The sequence below is a fragment of the Anguilla rostrata genome, chromosome 1, assembly GCF_018555375.3.
Source record: "Anguilla rostrata isolate EN2019 chromosome 1, ASM1855537v3, whole genome shotgun sequence".
Lineage (NCBI taxonomy): Eukaryota > Metazoa > Chordata > Actinopteri > Anguilliformes > Anguillidae > Anguilla > Anguilla rostrata.
The window spans coordinates 7,407,297-7,427,173 of NC_057933.1; the positions used below are offsets into that span (position 1 = coordinate 7,407,297).

The 19,877-nt window shown below is 39.5% G+C and overlaps 1 protein-coding gene across 1 annotated transcript; it reads right to left on the reverse strand.

Annotated features, from left to right (window-relative positions):
* Positions 1-15,821: 15,821 nt before the first annotated feature.
* Positions 15,822-18,910, reverse strand: nkx2.1 (NK2 homeobox 1). Its single transcript, XM_064308877.1, has 2 exons — positions 18,184-18,910; positions 15,822-17,228 (listed from the first exon to the last, which is right to left on the reverse strand). The coding sequence occupies exons 1-2, from the start codon at positions 18,548-18,550 to the stop codon at positions 16,555-16,557; spliced, it is 1,041 nt and encodes a 346-aa protein (XP_064164947.1). The 5' UTR covers positions 18,551-18,910; the 3' UTR covers positions 15,822-16,554.
* Positions 18,911-19,877: the final 967 nt, after the last annotated feature.

The following is a 19,877-nucleotide window of genomic DNA, read 5'->3' on the forward strand; positions in this document are numbered from 1 at the left end:
TCTGACAGTACGAGAGATAGGAGTTTACGCTTCCAATCTCAAATAAAGAAATGCACAGCACACCGTGAAACATGCGGTATTAATATCGAGCTAACTATCAACACTGCCTGCCAGAGTAGACCCCTACTCATATAAACTCTAACAGAGTTTAGTTCAAATGTAACATTTTACGATGCAGTCTTGCGGAGCTATGGAAATAGTCGAGGAAACCGGCAGTCCGTATTCTTGAATACATCATAGTCCACATTTCTAGCCGCAGTCCTCATGGCCGAAAAGAGCGCTGACATTAATTCTGTCCAAATTTGATCAATGCATAATAAAATAAGTTGGACATGGCTTGGGATGAGTAACAGTCCTTGTAGGTCTTTTGTAGACCCACTCAATTTTATTTTGAGTATTAATGTTAGCTGACACATTCCAGTATTTTTTTTTTTTAAACAAGTCATAAATTTGAATGAAAACGTAATGTGAGTAAACCTGAACAAACAGAGCAGACAAGATGAGGGTTACACACAGCCCATTCCTTATGCTGCATGTGAGATGGTTCTGAAATTTTCTTGAAACTTGTGTCACTGATATATCGTCACTCACGGTAAGTGATAAGCTCTCTGATGGGCAGTTTAAAAGGAAAATATCGTACCTTGTCTGCATAAGCTATCCATAAACAGAATCGGTACATCTATCATATTTTTGGAATTCAGATTTTAAACAATCAACATAAATAGTTCACAAAACTATTTGAGTGTTGTCAAGATAACGGTTCACATAAGCTAAACTTCTTTCGGATTGTGTCATGTATGAAGGGCTGAATTCGGGTTTCCCAATTGCAAATACACAGATGTATACTTCGACTCTATGCGGTTGGCCACAATGGGCGCGCGCACTGTCTTCGCAGTTGCGCCACGGAGACCCGAAGGGGCCAGCGGCGTCTTTTGGGATTTTATTTCCGGGATCCCACCCCTTCTGGGGCAGCAGCGAATGGACCATGGGAAATAAAATAAATGATATGCTGTGCCGTGTAATTGCCGACCAAATACAATGACTATACAAAGAAAACTGCCTCGTTGCAAAGGGAGAATTGCATGTTAGCTAATTGTTAATTTAGTCGACTCGCACTGGCTAATTACGGCAGCACCAACGAGCTATTTGCATGATGGACTAGCCACCTGCCTCCGCGCAAGGCAGGCGCTAACGGAGCAAACTATATAATTAGTGAACAGCGGTCGGGCAGTTTTTTTTTTTTACCGTCGTTCCCTTTGTGTCGCATGAATACTCTGTAATGACATATTTTATTAGGGGGCAAATAGCACCCCTCCCGTTGGTTCTAGGACAAAAACGCGTGTCAACAGGTCCTATTGATGATAGACTGTGTAGCCTAACCCCGTCCCTCCTTTTTTGTTACGTCGCCGTGATTTGTCTAGTAGGGTGGGTTTGGTAGACGTCCTTGCCTTTTCAGATAAAGCGATGTATTGGTCAAACATATACTTAGAGCGATTCTTTAGTCTCTGAACTCATCAACCTGTCATGTCATCGGAATGCCAAGGTTATGTGAAATTGGATTTCGTGATTGCTTGTTAGGTTGTTTGTTATGATCATTTTTCCCCTTTTCTCGCATTCGCAACAATCACCCTAAATGGGCACGGTGGTAGCCTGCCACCCTCCCAGAACACGGAACAAGAGATTCAGCCAGCAATTCACTGTCCATTGGGATTTTAATTAACCTTTGTCGTAGTCCATTTAGTCTTTCTCTGGGCCGAGGGAAAGGCGGCAGGTTTTTCGCAGCATTTTGGAATATTTCAGACGGTGAGCGTTGTGTTTTGCACGTGCGACGCTGCATTCACACTGCAGACGCACGGCGGGTTTAAACAAGAGACTGAAAATTGATTGCTAACCCCAGGGCGATTTGCGTTGTTTGGTCGTGTCTTGTTTTTTTTTTTAATAAGGCTCGAGATTATATCGAGTTTACCTGTACCCAGAATAGCCTAGTTTACACAGACATAGGCTACACAAATAAATATATAAATAAATAAATCCAGTTTTGTTATTTTTGGCCCACCCATCAATAGCCTAATCGCGCTTGTTTCTCTCCGCTTCAATCTGCGCGGTGGCATCTTTTCCTACGGCTTCTGTGGTTCATTATAGCGGCATTAAGACATAATTTGTGTTTTCTCTCTTGACCGTGGCCTGCAGAATGGGGTTTCATTTCAGCCATGCTAAATACATTTATCCAGTTCAGTAAGCCCGTTGTTAAACCCGACTGAAGCCCAGTAGGTGGTTTCAAAGTCCTGTAATTAAGACCCATTATATTATCCCCCGCTGTTTGAAATCTATGCTATTTTGGTCGTGTTTTTGACAATATGCGCTGCACCCAAGCAATCAGCCAGCATAAAAGTAAAGAAAAAAAGTTTATTAAAGGAACAGAGAGGGGAAACGATTACGTTCTATCTTCAAGGGGACCTGAACTTAACACAGTTAGTGATGGCTCAGTGACTACAAAAGGACTCCCGCTGATACAGTAGCTACCAGATCACGGTGGCACTCCACTGGTCTCTCGCGCACCCCACACTTCGGAAGCCAGTCTCAGGCTTCGTCGTTGCGTAACATTCCTATTTAAATAGACAAAAGTCAATATAGGGTCCAAAACACCTACAGACATTTTTACACCTACTGTATACTTTACATTTCTTTCCAGCACCGCTGTAACCTCACCCGTAAAGTCTAGCTTGTTTATACAAAGAATTCAGCCCGCGCAGACATACACTGTATGCAGCTAATTAATGTACGAACTAACGAAATTCACTTATTGAGATGCAGCGCGTGCTCACACTATTGTTCACTATAAGGCCTGGTAGGCGCGAGGCGTGCCATGTGCTCGTGGTGCAATGAAAAGGACAACCACAACCACATAACAAAAAACACCGGCTTTGGTTTAATAACCCATATTGTATTTTATTTTAATTTATTTTATAGCAATGTTTTGCAACATTACTGTAATTTATGGGCTCATTTGTATTGCACTGGAATAAACACCACATAAGTAAAATGCAAAGCAAGTATTGCACAATAATATCGTCTTTGGAGACGCTTCTGATGTCTTACACCAGTTAAGTTACAACAGACCACCTGGGTAAAGGCTGAAAGGATAACGAATAAAATAAAATAAATAAAACCAGGAAAACAAGTTGCAATCATATCCATATATATGTCAGAGTTTTTAAATGCCTAGTGATAAAGCTGACTGAAAATGTCCCTAGAGCAACATAAAAGCTCAACTTCTAGACTTGACGTTTCGACAATTCGCGTCTCCCCCCAGCCGCCACAGCTTTCACGTTGAACATGGCTGATTGCATTCATGGTAATTAAAAGAATAATTTTCAGTCGAGAAACAAAACCAAATAAAAGAAAAAGGGAAGGTATAAAAATGCGTTTTTGTTCTCCGAGGAAAGGCTCCATTCAGACGGCGCTGAATGCGCAGCATTTCGCCGCAACAACAATTATACTGAAAGGTCAAGTATTACAGAATCTTGTATTCCGTTCTGCATGCTAAGTATTTCACTTTGCCAAATGACCCTCGGCTATGCTCGACTCACAATGGATTCAAGAACCAGATAAATGCAGGACAATTAAAGTTTTTTTTCTTTTTTACTACCGGTTGACAATAAGATTTACCAAAGGAGGTGATTGCAGTTACAGTATAATTGTCCTATTTGTAATGCGCATTAAGGTATGCTAGCTCTACTGCATGCTTAGTTATGCTATTAAGAATGAATGGGGGAGGCGAGAGAAAAAAGCAAATCCCCACCTTACCACAAGTCCTTATAACCAATCACCTTTGCGGGGAAGGTTTTTAAAGATTTTTTTTACTATTAATCGTCTTTGATGCCCAGCACTGTTATTAAAAATGTATGTTTTTTCTTGGCTTTTTGTCGACAAGCCAATTGGCTAGCTGAGCAACTGAGGCTGTTATCGACGAAACTCATTGGCTGCGGCCTTTTTGTCACGTGCATTATCTTATCCGAATATGCGTCGTTGAGAACGGGGTTTCCCCTATTAATTCCCACAAGTTATTCTGTTTTAACATAATTAGTACCCACGTTAGGTCCGAGAATTCTATCGGGGTTATGCAGGATACGTAGAATTTTGTAAAATAGGAACGTGAGACACAAAAGCTGATTCTGATTCTGTTCGACATGCAAACTCAAAATGTACCAACATTATTTCACGTTTTGATATACTTTTGTCATTTACAATAGACCAAACACATGAGCTCACGATTGAGAACCCCAATATGGGTCTATATGGAAAACAACGACAAAAAGCAGCGTATAAATATTAAAATAGAAGACTTAAATCACCAGAGTATATTTTGATTAAATAAACACCCAAGTAAGCTCGCTCTGGTACAGTCACACACTTGTATTTTACCACGTTGTCATTAAATACTAAGACAACTCCTCAGTGATAGAAATAAGCTGTACAAAAGCTGTAGCTTCAGTATATTAACATTATTGCATTTTCTATATCCTATCTTAAAATATTTTTTGTTTATCTACCGAAAAAGCTACATAAAATGGTTCGTTTGAATATGTTTCTTGATAAGAAAGTTATTTAGGCCTAATTGTGGCTTCTCGTCTCTTCCCCGCAGGGAACTTGCTCAAATCGAAAGCACACGTTTGTTTTGAAATAAGAACGCATGTATGCTTTCCGTTCAGTCTAAGTATAATTTTGCTTTAAAATGGACAGAATCAATAAAATATTAACACGGCATGCACACCCTCTTTCGTCTTCAGTTGCTGACAACCGCCAGTCAGTGGCTGATTTGACGCAATCCAAAGGTATTGATCCTCTAAGGACCCCCAAGGAAACAGAACGACGCAAGATTAAGGAAATCGGAGGACAACCATAGGCTGCGTCCGAAATCACATACTATGTAGGCTACTACATACAATATGTCGTTTTTTTAAATGTATTTAAATAAATAAATAAATAAATAAATAAATAAATAAATAAATAAATAAATAAATAAATAAATAAATAAATAAATAAATAACCTGGTAGACCACGGAAGACCACTGCAGTGGATGACCAAATAGCACTTTTTCAAAGAAAAACTTGTTTTCAATTGTTAAAAAAAATCAAGAACACTCTCCAGTATGCAAGGATAGATGTGTGACCCTACAGAGAAGACAACACCAGCATAACATCAGAAGGTTCAACACAAGATGCAAACCACTGGGAAGCCTCAAGAACGCTATGGCCATGTTAGAGTTTGCTAAAAATGTGCTATTAAGAAACTGTTGAGTTGTGGATCAAGGTCTTATGGACAGATGAGATGAGTGTTAACCTGTGCCAAAGTGATGGAAAGAGTAAAGTGTGGAGAAAGAAAGGAACTGCTCATGATCCAAAGGCCCCTCCCATCTGCAGAGCATGTTGGAGGTAGTGTTCTGGCTGGGACATGGCTACCACTGGCACAGGCTCACTTGTCATCTGACAGCAGCAGCAGCAGCAGGATGAACTCTGCAGTGAAAGAATCTCACCTGCTCATATCCAACAAAATGCCTCAAATCTCATTAGACAGCACTATATCCTACATGAGGAAAATGACCCCAAACATACTGCTTAAAGCAACCAAGGAGGTTTTCAGGGCCAAAAAAGTGTAATGTTCTTGACAGGCCAAGTCAATCACACACCCTGAATCTAATGTACAATACACAATGCACATGTACAATGTCGACAAAATGGCTGATAATGTAGTTACAAAATGTGTGTTACAGGCCAGACATGAAGGATTTTAGTTTTCCTAGCAAGCCTGTCTGTTAAATAATCAGAATTAAACAGCTTCAAGCTAGATTGTAAGGAGAAATATTTGGAGTTTTGAGCCATTGGATTTCTTGATGTTTGGATTTTTGGTGTTGGTGTTGCCGTTGTCGGTGGTGGCGGTGATGGTTGTGGTACTGCTATTTCTGTTGTTGTCGAGGAGGCTTTTTAACCCTTTCTGCTTGTGGTGCATGTTGATTTCTGTCAACCTTTGCATTAGTTTAATTGTTTTTAAGAATATTAGAATGGAAAGCAGTTAAATTCCTTGTACGAAGGATATTGAACTGAATCGTTGCCATAAAAGAAGTTTCATCAACATCCCAGGCTTTCAACTTCTATCTCTTGCTTTATTTTAAGGTGCTGGACACTGAAAGGCAGAAAATATTGTAGGCCTATAATTAATGTAGGCTGACTGTTGGAACACTCATCTCCATGGACAGATTTAACGGTCGCATGGAACATTTTGATGCATCAAATGTATTAAACATCTTGAGTTGTGAACTCAAGGGAAGGTTCACTTTTGCCGTGCTAGTTAAGGTTATTGCAAGCATTCTTTTTATTTTTAAGTGTAATTAAAAATCTGTCAAGTGTGTTACTTGAGAAGTGTCATTAAATGTCTCATTACAGTTTGGACAAATTACTTGGAGTCAGTTTGAAGAAAGGTCTGAAGGTTCTCAGTATCTAACGCAGCTTTTTGTCCTTCACTTTTAATATAGCATTTATGCCTGTGGGACTTTCTTTCACACCGTAAAAATCCTTGAAACAAAACATAATGTAATGTACCTTTTTCAGTTAGAGGAATGACTTAATTATGCATGTGGTACATTGGGTGTGCAGGAGAAAGAGGCCAACAAGCTCAACCAAAAGAAAAGGGGCTGTTCCTATTCTTCTGTATCATTCACCTGACGGAAAATACCTGACTGACCTATTTAACTTTTCATTTAATTCCAGGGCTTTTAGCCAACTCAGCGAGCGGGGAGTTTGTAAATGATGTGAAGCCGTTTTTGTGGCGGCACACCCTTGCGTCAAAGCTGCAGCAATATTCTGAAGCCGTAACATATTCCAGTATGTAAAAAGTTCTGTCACGTACAGCAGCTTTACCACCCTACAGTTGTGCCTTATCAGACGGTTGAATCGAAGTCACACTAGGCTATATGAGTCTGTGTATGGGAGTTATCCAGGCAAAACCCTGTTGCTGGTCAAACAGAAACATAGTTTCACCCATGGTTGGTGGGCCTGTAGGGGGAATTTTTTAAGAGGTTAACAGTGTAGGGCAGGGATGCCCACCTCTGTTCCTACAGGACCATAATCCTGTTCCATGATTGTGGTCATGTAGATTTTGTTTTCAACCCAAATGCACACACCGGATTCCAATAATTAGCACCTCCACAAGATCTCTAGCTGTTGACTGAGGTGTGCTTTGTTAGGGTTGGAGTGAAAACCTACAAGAGGGTAGATCTCCAGGAACAGGGTCGGACAGCCCTGGTGCAGGGGAAGGTGTGGAAATGAAAGGATCTAATGGCATTTATAATCAAGAGAATAATTTGCTGTCCCGGTTAGATGCCATTACAGTTTGTCATCATAGATAAAATAAAACACTGGCAAGACAAACAGTTCTACAGAGTCGGTGCATTAGCTACCATGTGTATTAGCATAAACGTAAAAGAAATTCGTTAGTAACTATAAATCAGCTTGATCTTGCAGTCTCTTCATATTCAGAAATATATTCCGGTGGTTCCTACAATTTATGGTGTATTTTGGCAACATATGTTTCAGAACCTTGGACAGCGTAATAGATGTGTGTAGCCCACTCAATCGGTACAAGCTAGCTGCAGAAAGATCGATCGGAAATTCCCCCAAAAAAAATAAAGTCAAAGTTAGGCTAAAGTAGCTTGTGAATTGTAATTCTTTTCATAAAGCCATAGCCTGAAATAAACCGCCGGTATGTCTTCTGTGATTGGTTATGTCTAAAAGGTTATTGAGGCTAGTTGTCTGGTTTGAATATCTCCTTGCAAGTCGGCGGCTTTGAGAACACTTGTAGCCTCCAATCAACAGTTGATATTTCACGCATTGGGTGAGGCCAACATGAATTGTATTTAGCCTACGGATTCATATAGTGCCTCCAGCTTATTACTTTAATGCTGTCAACTTAACAAGGACTTATCCTCGTGCCAAGAGCACAAAAATAAGCAACAATCCCTGTAAATGTACATGTGGGTGGAGCAGAATGTTGCACTTGCCTACATCAGGAGAGCTTTATAAAAACAGACGCGCAAGTGGTCTCCAACGGTAAAGCAGGAGGTCAGGTTACGCAATAATAATAATAATAATAATAATAATAATAATAATAATAATAATAATAATAATAATAATAAAAGCAAAATAAATAAAAGAAATGTATTTATAATAAAATAAAAATAAAATATATTTGACCACAATGTATAATCTTGCTATAACAGACGTGGTCAGCCATTGACTTTTGTCAATCTATCTATTCTGTTTTATATTTACAATTCCTAAATCAGTTAACTATTTGTCAGACGTAGGCTAAAACGGAGTGTTTAGTTGGACGAAGATCATTGGGTTTCGACTGGCACTCGTCGCTCTCACGCACCTGTAATCTCTTGTCACGTGGTATAGCCTGCGCCATGGCGAAACCTCGTCACGTCTAGAGCAGTTTAAACAGTTACGTGCAACAAATGAGACACCTTTCAGGAGCACGTGGGGGAAAAAAGAATGCGTATCCAATAAGAGCGTTCCGATCCCTATTCAATATTAATAGGACTATTTCCTGGAGGTAGTGTGGGAGGGAACTCGTAATTCACCTTGCCACCCGGGGTGGTATGCAAGGCTAGAGAGAACAGAACAGTTATCATTGCTTGTATTGCATGAAGAGATTTTGTTAGCTCGTTTTCACCACAGTTTCAACCTTCGGTCAATTCACGAGCAATTATGCAATGAACGTAGTTGAATACACGTTACCTGATTTGTTTTCTTTAAGCCTAAATTGAAAAGATCTTAGGAACAATTATAGGCCTATCTTTTGTCCATTCGAATAATTTTCATTAGCAATGACATTCCAATAAAATATTCATTTATTTGGTACTGTGGCGCCACATGAAGTATAAGTAGGATTAAAATTACACCGCTTAGCCAGTATGGTTTAAAACTTTCTTTAAATATCATTTGTTTTGTTTCAAAGACATAATTGTAATATGTATGCCAGTTTCTTTCAAGTGATGTCTTCTATGCTTATTTCTGTCAAACAATGCCCATTCATTATATTCAACCTGCTGACCTCAATTTTGGTCGAAACGTGGAAAAGCTTGTATATTTTAGGGGTGTCAGTTAACACTTCATAACCTTTAACCACTTTACATAATTGATAATTGATTGACATATGACAGACACAGTTATATACATTATACATAGGCGCACACACATATTCGTGTGTGTGTGTGTTAAACAGGTCATAGTGCTTCTAAGCAGGTCGTAATGATTATGATATTCAAACCAAAATGGCATTCGGCACTAAAAATATTAGTAAGCAGGCCGAGGTTAATATTCGTTTTAAGTTCGAACTCAGATACGATTCTCTTGAGATGTGGGTCTAATTGCTAACGGATTCACACAGAATTGTACGAAAAAAGCCAGAAGGCGTGGCTGGAGTTTTACAATGTGTCTGTTAAAGGAGCGAGATGAGAGCACACACGCTTCCAACAAGTCATTCTCAATAGCTACAAGCTCCACACAAAGACCACACACCGAGTCTAAGACATGCAAATTTAATCCGCGGTCATTCAGAGCGGTCCCGAACAAAACGTATACTAAAACCTAATAGAATCTCGGTCACTGGTGTCTGTAAGATTACATTCGGGAACGACTGAATTTACGCAAAGTTTTAAGGGAAATGGTGAGTCTCTTCTAGAGGGTACAATGAAACAAAATAACGAAAGCGCCATTGTTTTATCGTCGCAGTTGGCTCACAGACATCATACTTTTAGCCAATTTGACCATTGTCGGGATTAATACATTTTTAGTGGAGGCCTGCTCGTATTAAGGAAACGTTAAACAGTAATTGATTTGAATTAAATAATAGTATCCAGACGTGACTTGGTTTCAGTACGCACGTATTTTTTTAACATGCGACGTTTACACGCTAGGTATAGGCTATGTGAAACGTTTGTGATGTTCTTGAATTCGGCCAACAATCTTAATATAGATTAGGTCTACTCAAACTCTATCATTTCCACTTAGTTAATGTGTATCAAACAAACCACCTGTATCGAATTCCGTCCCTCGGCGGACCCCTAAAAGGGCCCAAATACCTGTTTTAACGTATTTTGACAGTGCTTCAGTTTTGACTTAATTATGCTTCCGTATCTGTGTGTATGGCATGCTTTTCCGTCGAATTAACCGTTAATCTGTCAATTGACAGTTATGCAGTTTCATGTAGGCTAAAAATACTGCTCACAGTATGCTCAGACTACGTAGTTATGTATTGATATCTGATCTATATTTTAAACATACCTTAATACAACTGAATATATCTTTTAATTTTAATTACTGGACAGTTTAGCGTATAGCTACCTTAATTCGTGGGTGGCCTTGTCAGCAATATCAGACACTGATATAGCTCATTCAGATTCCTGCCAATATCAAACTCGGCTCACCTTTAACAATTGATTGATTTGATTGATTTTTATTTTTTTGGGTTTAAAATATGTACACATTGTACAGCCCAGATGATAACATGTTAAAGTGTCCAACACTTGTTTCCAAAATGGTCCTCGAAGGAATTAAGCACAGAAATCACCGACACTCACAAAGCACATTGTTTTAGGCAGTGCGGTCGGCCTGCATCCCAGTCAAACATTCGGTCCAGTTCAATTTAGTACGTACGTTCACTATTGGGCTAGCTCAATATCGAATTGGACCATCTTGGACATATTAATATGTTTATTTTGATTTAATTTCGATGTAATATATGGGCGTCTTTACCATTTTGAAGAACCAAGAAGGGGACTAGAGAGGACATCACCGTGGATGGCCCCGCCAAACAAAAGACCTTTCTATACCATTGGCTCTATTACATCCCGACAGCAGGTGAAAAATCGAAAGGGTGTCTCCCGGTGAAACATTTTTGATCCAATTAAAGCAATTTCAGGAATATGGCATTCAGATCAAGTGCATTTGTACCAAAGCGTGGGGTTTGTGTTCAAGGGTTAATTAACATTTTACAATTGTTAATCAATGCTTGATTATCTACAGGAAATTGTGCCATAATTGCTACTTTGGCTTATGCTTTTCCAGCCTACTTCTACGAAAAGTCTTCAAATTCAGTTAATCTGAGGCGCAGCAGGCCTCATACAAAACTTCAGAAAGGCGGGAATGGAATTATTTATTTTCTTCGCTGGAGGTGTAGTTAAGATTTCTGGCTCTGCACAGCCATACGCAGAAAGTGGTGGCAGAAAGTGCTCGTGGGTGGGGGTTTGGGGGTGGGGGCAGGGTAAGGGGGCCCTCTCCCCGGTCCCCAGCTCTACACCATGAGCTGTGAATCAACTTATTCTGCGAAGAGACAAATACACGGGCGCACTCACAGCAGTTGGCCACAGTGACAACCACGTACAAAGCCAAAATATGTTTCGTGCAAAAATGCGAAGAAACAAAACTCGGGTAATTTGATAATTCATTGTTGGAATGATTTCATCCAATTCGCACCAATATCCTGTTGCCATTTTATATCGGTTCCAAGTTATGTTTTTGCAGTCTATTTATTTAGACAACTTTATTCTTTGATTTCTGAAAACGCCGAACTCACCTTGTCGTGTAAGAAATGACAGACGTGGCCCCCGGTGCAGTCAAACACAAACGAACTGATAACGTGCCCGAGTCTTTCCTTCGGAGATACCAACGCGCCAATAAAGATACCGGACTGTGAAAACGTTAAGGACAGAAAAGTATCTCAAGGATGTTTTAAACTTAGCAGAATCGTGTTTAATGGTGGAAAACACACGCACACTCCCATCCACATATCGTCCGCTCCTGAACTAACGGCTGCAGAAATACTTTTTTTGGGGGGGGGGACATTCACCAAAGGTAATACTGATTGAAAGCTAAAAAATTCAAAGAACAAGCCCATTACAATCAGCCACCTCATTAATTCCAGTGCACTCCATCGCTTAGTGGCGCGAGGTCGCGCCGGCAGGCTGAAGCTCAGAGCTCAGCCTAATTACCCATAAGAAAAACTTGGAGCATTTTATGGACTTTTCACATAAAACAAATACATAAATATCGAAAACATAAAGACGATTCTGAGATGTAGTGGTAAGTATAACACGAAGGAGGGTAGGGGGCAGTAAAATAAATAGCCACTAACGCATACACTACTAAAGTTCTTAAGAAAACCATTATATTAGCTTAATACTTCTCTTTCTCTATCTCTCCCCCCTCTCTCTCTCTCTTTCTCTCCTTATGTGTGTGTGTGTGTGTGTGTGTTGCATAGGCGATACTGAAATTTAATCTGTACAGTCTATGGTTAAATTTATGACAACTGCATTTGTTATAATCAGAAAAACACACGGCAAAGCACAGTTTAAGAAAATCTGATATAATTGTGAAGCACTGGTTCTTTGTCACAGGGTCCTCTTTCGTCACAGCATTAACCAGACCTTTTGCGTTAATTTTCCACTGAATCGCGCACGAGCCATATTACCACTTACCATTTGACCAAATCACACCAGGAAATATGACATAGTTAACGGTCTAACACTACAAAGTCACGTGACCATGGAGCTGAAATTGTCTACAATTGATTTAAACTGTCCTGTACAGCAACTGTAAATACCTTACCATATATATATATATATATATATATATATATATATATTCGCACGTGCATGATTGTGAGAAAAGTTTCCACTTCACGAAACATATCACAATATTAACCCTAGTAAGAAGAGGAAGACAAAAATGATTGCACTCTTTGAAGTTAATGGTCTCTTTGCAAAGTAGGCCACATAAGAACGGCAGTATGGTTACATGTGACGGAATAAAAATGTTTTTTGTAAAAATACATTTATCGTTGTCTTCTACAGCACTGAAGTATCTGCACGAGATTTTAACAAAGCACCTTTCTGCCATTTTTGGGAAACTATTTTAATATTAGAGTGGAATGGAAAATATAAATATTTAGAAACATCGAAAAAAAAAACCGATAAAACTAAAAAGAATCTATAGTCTATACACAACGAAGGTTGCACACCAACTGATGCTCAACAGCAACACCACCGCTGCCACTAACAACAACAACAACAATAGCAAATTATTATTATTATTATTATTATTATTATTATTATTATTATTATTATTATTATTATTATTATTAAAAAGCGCGACGTGAATTGGTAATATTAGGGCCAGTTTATTCATCTGGATGTGAGAGTGGTTGACCTGTTTGGATTCTAGAATTAATTTTTAACGACGGCGCACTCCAAAAGCCCCGCACAGACTTCATAAGTATTTAGGAAATTGCGTGGAGGCAAATGCCCTTGTGTGATAAGGGACCATAACAAACCCTCACCACAATGTACTCGGGCCTGCTTGTAAGGGGGACACGGGAGCTACATATATCAAGATTGCCCACTGAAATCACGTTATAAAGTCAATATCGAAACAAGCACCCTAACAGCTGCTTAAGATTTAAGAAACACCGCCGTTAGTTGAATCGGTAGTTGGTCTTTTAGTGATAGAAAATACCACAAGACCTTGCCTTAATCCGGTATAAATAAATAGCTACTAATGTCACCTGACCTATTTCGCTGAAATAAGTAAATTGCAACGGCCTACATTTAAATGTTACGCGAATAAGTAAAATATTTTATTTGAGTTTACAGGACAAACAAACCAATGCTGCCATAATGCAACAAGTAGAACAAAGCATCCATTGAATGGATCGGGGAAAGCCTAAATTATGACAAACAACAAAAACATTCTATGCTTTCTTAAAAACTGAAATAAAAGCTGTCAAAACTTTTTTTTTTTTATGAGAATTTCAATATTTACCTAATTCACACACCATCGCGAATTAATTGGCATAGTCCAAAACTTACATTTGCTCAAATAAGTAGGCGTATAAGCTTTAAATGCGGGATTGATTTTCAAGAGTAGTATGCGTCTAGCTTTAAAATTTAGGGGCACCGAATAGTCTTTTCTATCGATATCATACTTGAACGCTCGAGATACTACGCTTTTCGAAAATAAGCGTCGCCACTGCCTTGTGGATCAACTCAATTTAGCCAAATGAATATTTCTTTACTTTCTCTGCGGATATACAATCTAATGAAAATTAGTCAAAGGCAATGCAAATGCCTGTCGTAGATTAACATCAGACAAGAAGATAAACTTTTAATAAAATTAAATTTTCCACCCAATATGCCTACTAGCTACGTATGTGGGCCTATGTTTTTACACATGCGCGAATAGTTCATACACTACAAGAGAACAGGTCAACAATATTCGAGACCAACTAATTTTAGGAAACACCACGTAGCTACATGGCCTATATTCGCCTTTAAAATTTGTTTTCGTAATCAGTAATCGATGTCATGTAATGAACATGTCTGACGGCAGGTTAATAATATATAACATTTCTCTATTCATTTAAATGTCCGAAAGAATACATTAAAAAATAAGCACATCAAAGCCCAGGCAAAACGAAGTAGCGCATTAGAACTTACATTCACTATCGGCTGCGGGCGTCAATAAAAGTTATAGTTTTCTGCATACCTTCTTGTGAAGTAACTGCGATGTATAAATAGGCCCATTGGCCTGTCAGCAAGGAGCTTTTTTCTTCCCAGCTATTGATAATGGCACATCCGATAAGAGCAGGAAAATTGTTCAGTTGAATTTTTAAGGGTAATGGGATTGTTTGGACTGGGATTTGATTGATAACTGTACTTTGTGAGTTGTTTATTTTATCTCGATTTCTCAAACAAAAAAAGAGAAGGAACACATAACTCACTCTTACATGACTACAAACGAAACACACACATACACACTCCCACACACAGCCATACGCGCGCGCACGCACGCACACACACACACACACACGCCCTCCCACTTTACAAAAGGCTGAACGGCGAGTTTACCTAGCTTGATCTTTACGAGATAAGCTTATGTACACAATATCCCATTAATACAAGTATGCGGTTTGTGTGCGCGGGTTCTACGAGATCTGCTTTGTATGAATAAGTGGACTATATACAGATGCACTGTTGCACTCAGTTCACAACCAAACATAAAACAGCGTAAATTATTCTTATTTACCGAAAGTACAGTTCAACTAAAAAGTGCGCCATATACAGAAACAACATTCATATCCAATGAAAGGGTCGAGTAACCTTGTCTGAGATATCAATCGTCACTGCTCTGGACTTTGGACTGCTCCTTACGACAAGCAAAAGATTTTCTAAGCCGTTTACAGAACAAGCGTTTTCATTTCTCGCCCTAGCTTCAACCTTGAAATATAATTAGAATTGCCTTCCGCATTTCTATCAAATATACATCAACCAAAATATGGGAAATAGAAGCATTGTAAAATAATGAGTTAGTCCCTACATTAACACACACCTTCGGTAAAGGCACCGTACCAACATGCTATTTTCTTCGATAGGTGACCTCATGATCTCAAATAGTGACAAATAAGTAAGTTGGCTAATCTTTTCTGATCAAAACGTCAATTGATGTACAGTTTTTTTTTTTTTTACTGTAACATGAGTTTATACTCTGATAATTTAAGCCCACATTCTCAAACCATTGCTGTTGTTGTTATTATTAGTAGTACTATTATTATTATTATTATTGTTGTTGTTGTTGTGTTTGTTATTATTATTGTTGTTATTATTGTAATTTTTATTATTATTATTATTATTATTATTATTATTAACACAACTAGTACGATTACTATTACATTGTAAGCTAATATTTTATGACACTACTTGTTTTTCATTTGCCTTGTTACAGCACATTTAGCAAGTTTGGCTAATGTCCTCCCCGTATGCAAATCAGAATAACTTTCACTTTATAGCCAACTTCAATAAAGGGGATAGCAATTTATTTTCATAATTTATTAATATGTTTGTATGACTATATTTATGGCAAAAACTATATACGATACAAGAAAATTAAATTTACAAATAACAATGGAACCTAAATATAATACAAGGAAACTTCAATGTCGATAAAAACTTTGTACATACAGATTACTAAAAACTATGTATCCAATTCAAACCTTTTACAGAAATATACAAACTACGTGTTACATAAAAAGCTATTATAAATCAGAGACGTTTTGTCTCCCCTTAAATAGTTTGAGAAATCCCAACCTAGTCCCTGTTTCAAATTGAATTAGATTTTTTCCTTCAAATAAAGACACACAGAACATTTTGACCACTGCATTGTTCCTCTGAAACAAATATTTGGGGACTAAACCCGTCCTCGGGTTAATGGAAATAAATACTTCCAACTTTGACGCTTTTAGGAGCTTGCGCATCCACTCGGTAACACTTATTTCTTGGTTTTTTTTCAGTCTCTTCTTGATTCCCTCTGTCAGCTGTCTACATATCCAAATGTAGGTAAACCATTGTTTCTTCAAAGAAATATAAGGGAAAAAAACGTTCGGAGTGTGACAGATTCACAGTCACAGTTCTCTTGTCTATATAGTAGTTCTTACTGTTGTCACCACGTCCTGCCGTACAATAGAGCCGAGCACGGCAGGGCCGTGCCGTACTCACTGCTCGAAGAGTTCAGGTGCGACAGTCCCGAAACCTGGGCCTGGAGCGACGGAGGGGAAGTGGAGTGTTGAACTAAATCTGGCGAGTGACCGGCGCTGACCACCTGTTGGCTTTGGTGCTGGCCCATCGTCGAACTGTTACTGGACACGATCATAACGTTGCTGCCCTGTTGGTGATGGTTCTGCATGGCAGAGCTCGGCGTGTGAGTACCTCCCTGACACGGTTTACCGTCTTTCACCAGCACGGGCACGGCCACCCGCCGGGGCGACTGTTGTTGCTGCTGACAGGAACCGGTGTCTTGTTGCATTTGTTGCTGCGATACCTTGTCTTTGGCCTGCCTCTTCATTTTGTATCGATGGTTCTGGAACCAGATTTTCACCTGGGTCGGAGTGAGGTGGATCATGCTGGCCAAATGTTCTCGCTCCGGCGCTGAGAGGTATTTCTGTTGCTTGAACCGCCGCTCGAGCTCGTAAACCTGAGCTTGTGAGAAGAGCACGCGCCGTTTCCTCCGCGGAGCGCTGGACAGTGGGCCCATACCTTTCCCCACGTCCGCCAGGGAACCCAGACTTCCCATGCTGCTCATGTTCATCCCCGAGGACGAACCCATGAAACGAGAGACTGGAGAAAGAGAGAATGTCTCATTACAGAAAATACTAAATGCACTGACAGTAATTCCTAAAATAAACGGTATTACCATGGAGTAGGTCGGGTGTGTGGAGAGAAATAAACAAACAAACAATAAACTTGCGATATTGAGAATGTAAACAAAACATCTGAGATACATTAATGAAGATATATATGAGCCCCTCCGTACGCACAATTTTATGATCATTTTGGATTAAATGTGTCTCTGTTCTCCCTCTCAAACAGACACACGCACACAAAACAATACATACATAGCTATATATTGCAACTTACATTATCTTGCATGATTGACCCGTTCCCGTATTTGATTGGCTCAAGGTACAAGTATAGGCTACTTCATTCATTCATAATTACAAATTAAATTCTGATTTGTCTTTTTGAGTTTGTTTTGGGGAAGGGGGGGGGGGGTGGTAGTAGGGTGGAGTGTGGAAGTAAAAGCATACATTATTGAACTACATCGTAAATATGCATTGGATGAAAAAAAGTTGAAGCCAATGTTAAACTGAATAGGCAAGTCCAACGGCTAAGAATAGTTTCACAAAAATTAACAGCCCTAGCACACGGTCACGAATGTTTGGAGCACTTTCAGTTTAATGAACAATGGTAGCATTTCGGTTTTTCATCTACACGAAAGTGTGACAGGACCGCAGCTGTAACCTTCAGCGTCAAAGGGACAATGGTTAAGGAAGAGACGACACTTTCAGTACATAAATTTAAAAAAAGAATGAAAACAAATACTGCTGTCACTTTTCAAAATCACCGTAGAATTTACCCATCTTTTGTAGCTTACGTTTTGCATAAACAAGCACACATTCTGATCCCATTAACTGCAACTTTTGCGCCTGCGCTGAAATAGCAAACCCCACTTTGTATCGAGACACCCGTAACATGCAGCAAGTATATCGGCAAAAACCTGAATTACACTTACTTGTGGAAAAGCGGGGGTCTGGATTGGCTCCGTACCAGCCGGTGGCCGGGGTGCTGTTTCGCATGCTGTCCTGGTAAGGCGGAAGCTCGCTCATGTTCGCCAGGTTGCCGTTACAGTAGCTCCCCATTGCGGTGTGCGACAACTGCGATACCCCAGCCGCAGTCATGTGGTAAGTGGCGGACACCGTCCCGTTGTGGCCCATATGATGCTGTTGCATTGCCGCCTGCGAAACCTGCGGCTGTCGATACGTGGCGAGAGGAGCCCCCAGGTTGTTACCCTCCATACTTACTTTCTTGTAGCTCTCCTCAAGGGGACTCAAGATATCGGAAACAGAAAAAGGAGTCGTGTGCTTGGGGCTCATCGACATTGTTCAGCGGCTGGAGAGAGGGAAATTAAAAGGCAGGGCAAATTCTCTCCCTCTGTTTTTTTTTTTTTTTTTTTTTTCGGTCAGAGCCCTGTGTACCCGTTGTCTCTACGTCGATGCTTCTGGATGAACACCTATGAGAGTGGCTGAAGTCCGCCTTAATTGGATTGAGTGGAGGCTCAGGGCTGGCTTTCGTTTGTTTCAACTGGGCGCCAGGTTTAAGGCTGCCATCAGAGGCGGGGCATCGGCAGTCAGGGCAACAATACAAAGCAGCCCTATCTATCTCACACCCCAGCATAATTTCTACGTGTTGATCGCGAGGTACCTTTGAGTAGCCCCCCCTATGACGAAAGGCTGTGCTCCCAATTCAAAGTTGACGTTTATTTGTAATTAATAAACACAAGTGTCATAGTGAAAGGCAAACGGAGCATACGAACAAATAAGGAATGCATTAAATAACGGAATTATTTCATATTATTATTATTATTATTATTATTATTATTATTATTATTATTATTATAATCGCGCTCCTGTTCCCAGTTGAATTGTTTATAAAACTACGAATAGTACTAATAATACTAATAATAACTACTGCTACTACTACTACTACTACTACTATAATAATAATAATAAAATATAAATGCTTTGCGAGTTAGAGGCGAACGTGAAAGCAGGATCAAAGTCCTGCTTTTTCCTGCTTTTATTCGATGTCAGAGGCATGCAGTGAATGAATGCACTGGTTCACGATATTCGCTTTTTCATGCACATGCAAACGCACCCTTTTCTTGTAATATGGGTGTGGTGCAATTTAAAAAAAATTACATTCGCATGAAAAGTGGCTGTCTGTCCAGTTTATCCAAGTCTAACCATCTCTGCCTTTAGACAGACATAACAGTAATCATGGGAAACCCTCAGCTCAGAAACGCACCATCCTCGCTGGAAGAAATGGAAGATATGTTTTTTTTCCCAGTGAATCTCATCGACTACAGGTAGAATCAGTCATCATATCCCTCGATGAAGATACACGAGATCTCCAAGCAATTCCCTACCGTAGCTCTGGACCTGGAAGGTGGACTGTAGACGCAGCCTGCCATTAACATTGTGCAGGTGTACGCACTGGCTATTGAGACAGTGACAATGCATTTGATACTTTACTTAAGTTAGACAATAAATAAAGAAAGAAAGAAAGAAACAGGGAATAACAAATTTCTCGATGCAAAGATTGTCCAGAAGATTGCCCATCGAGCTTGATGAAAGAATTTGATACCACTCAATGTAGTGCTTGCATACGTCACATAGCATAAATCGTAAAAGTTACAGTAATTTTTTA

Excerpts from the sequence above, each read along its gene's own strand:
- nkx2.1 (XM_064308877.1), bottom strand. The coding sequence starts at position 18,550 with ATGTCGATGAGCCCCAAGCACACGACTCCTTTTTCTGTTTCCGATATC. Across the intron at positions 17,229-18,183 it reads AGACCCCCGCTTTTCCACAA|TCTCTCGTTTCATGGGTTCG; the intron begins GTAAGTGTAATT and ends CTCTTTCTCCAG.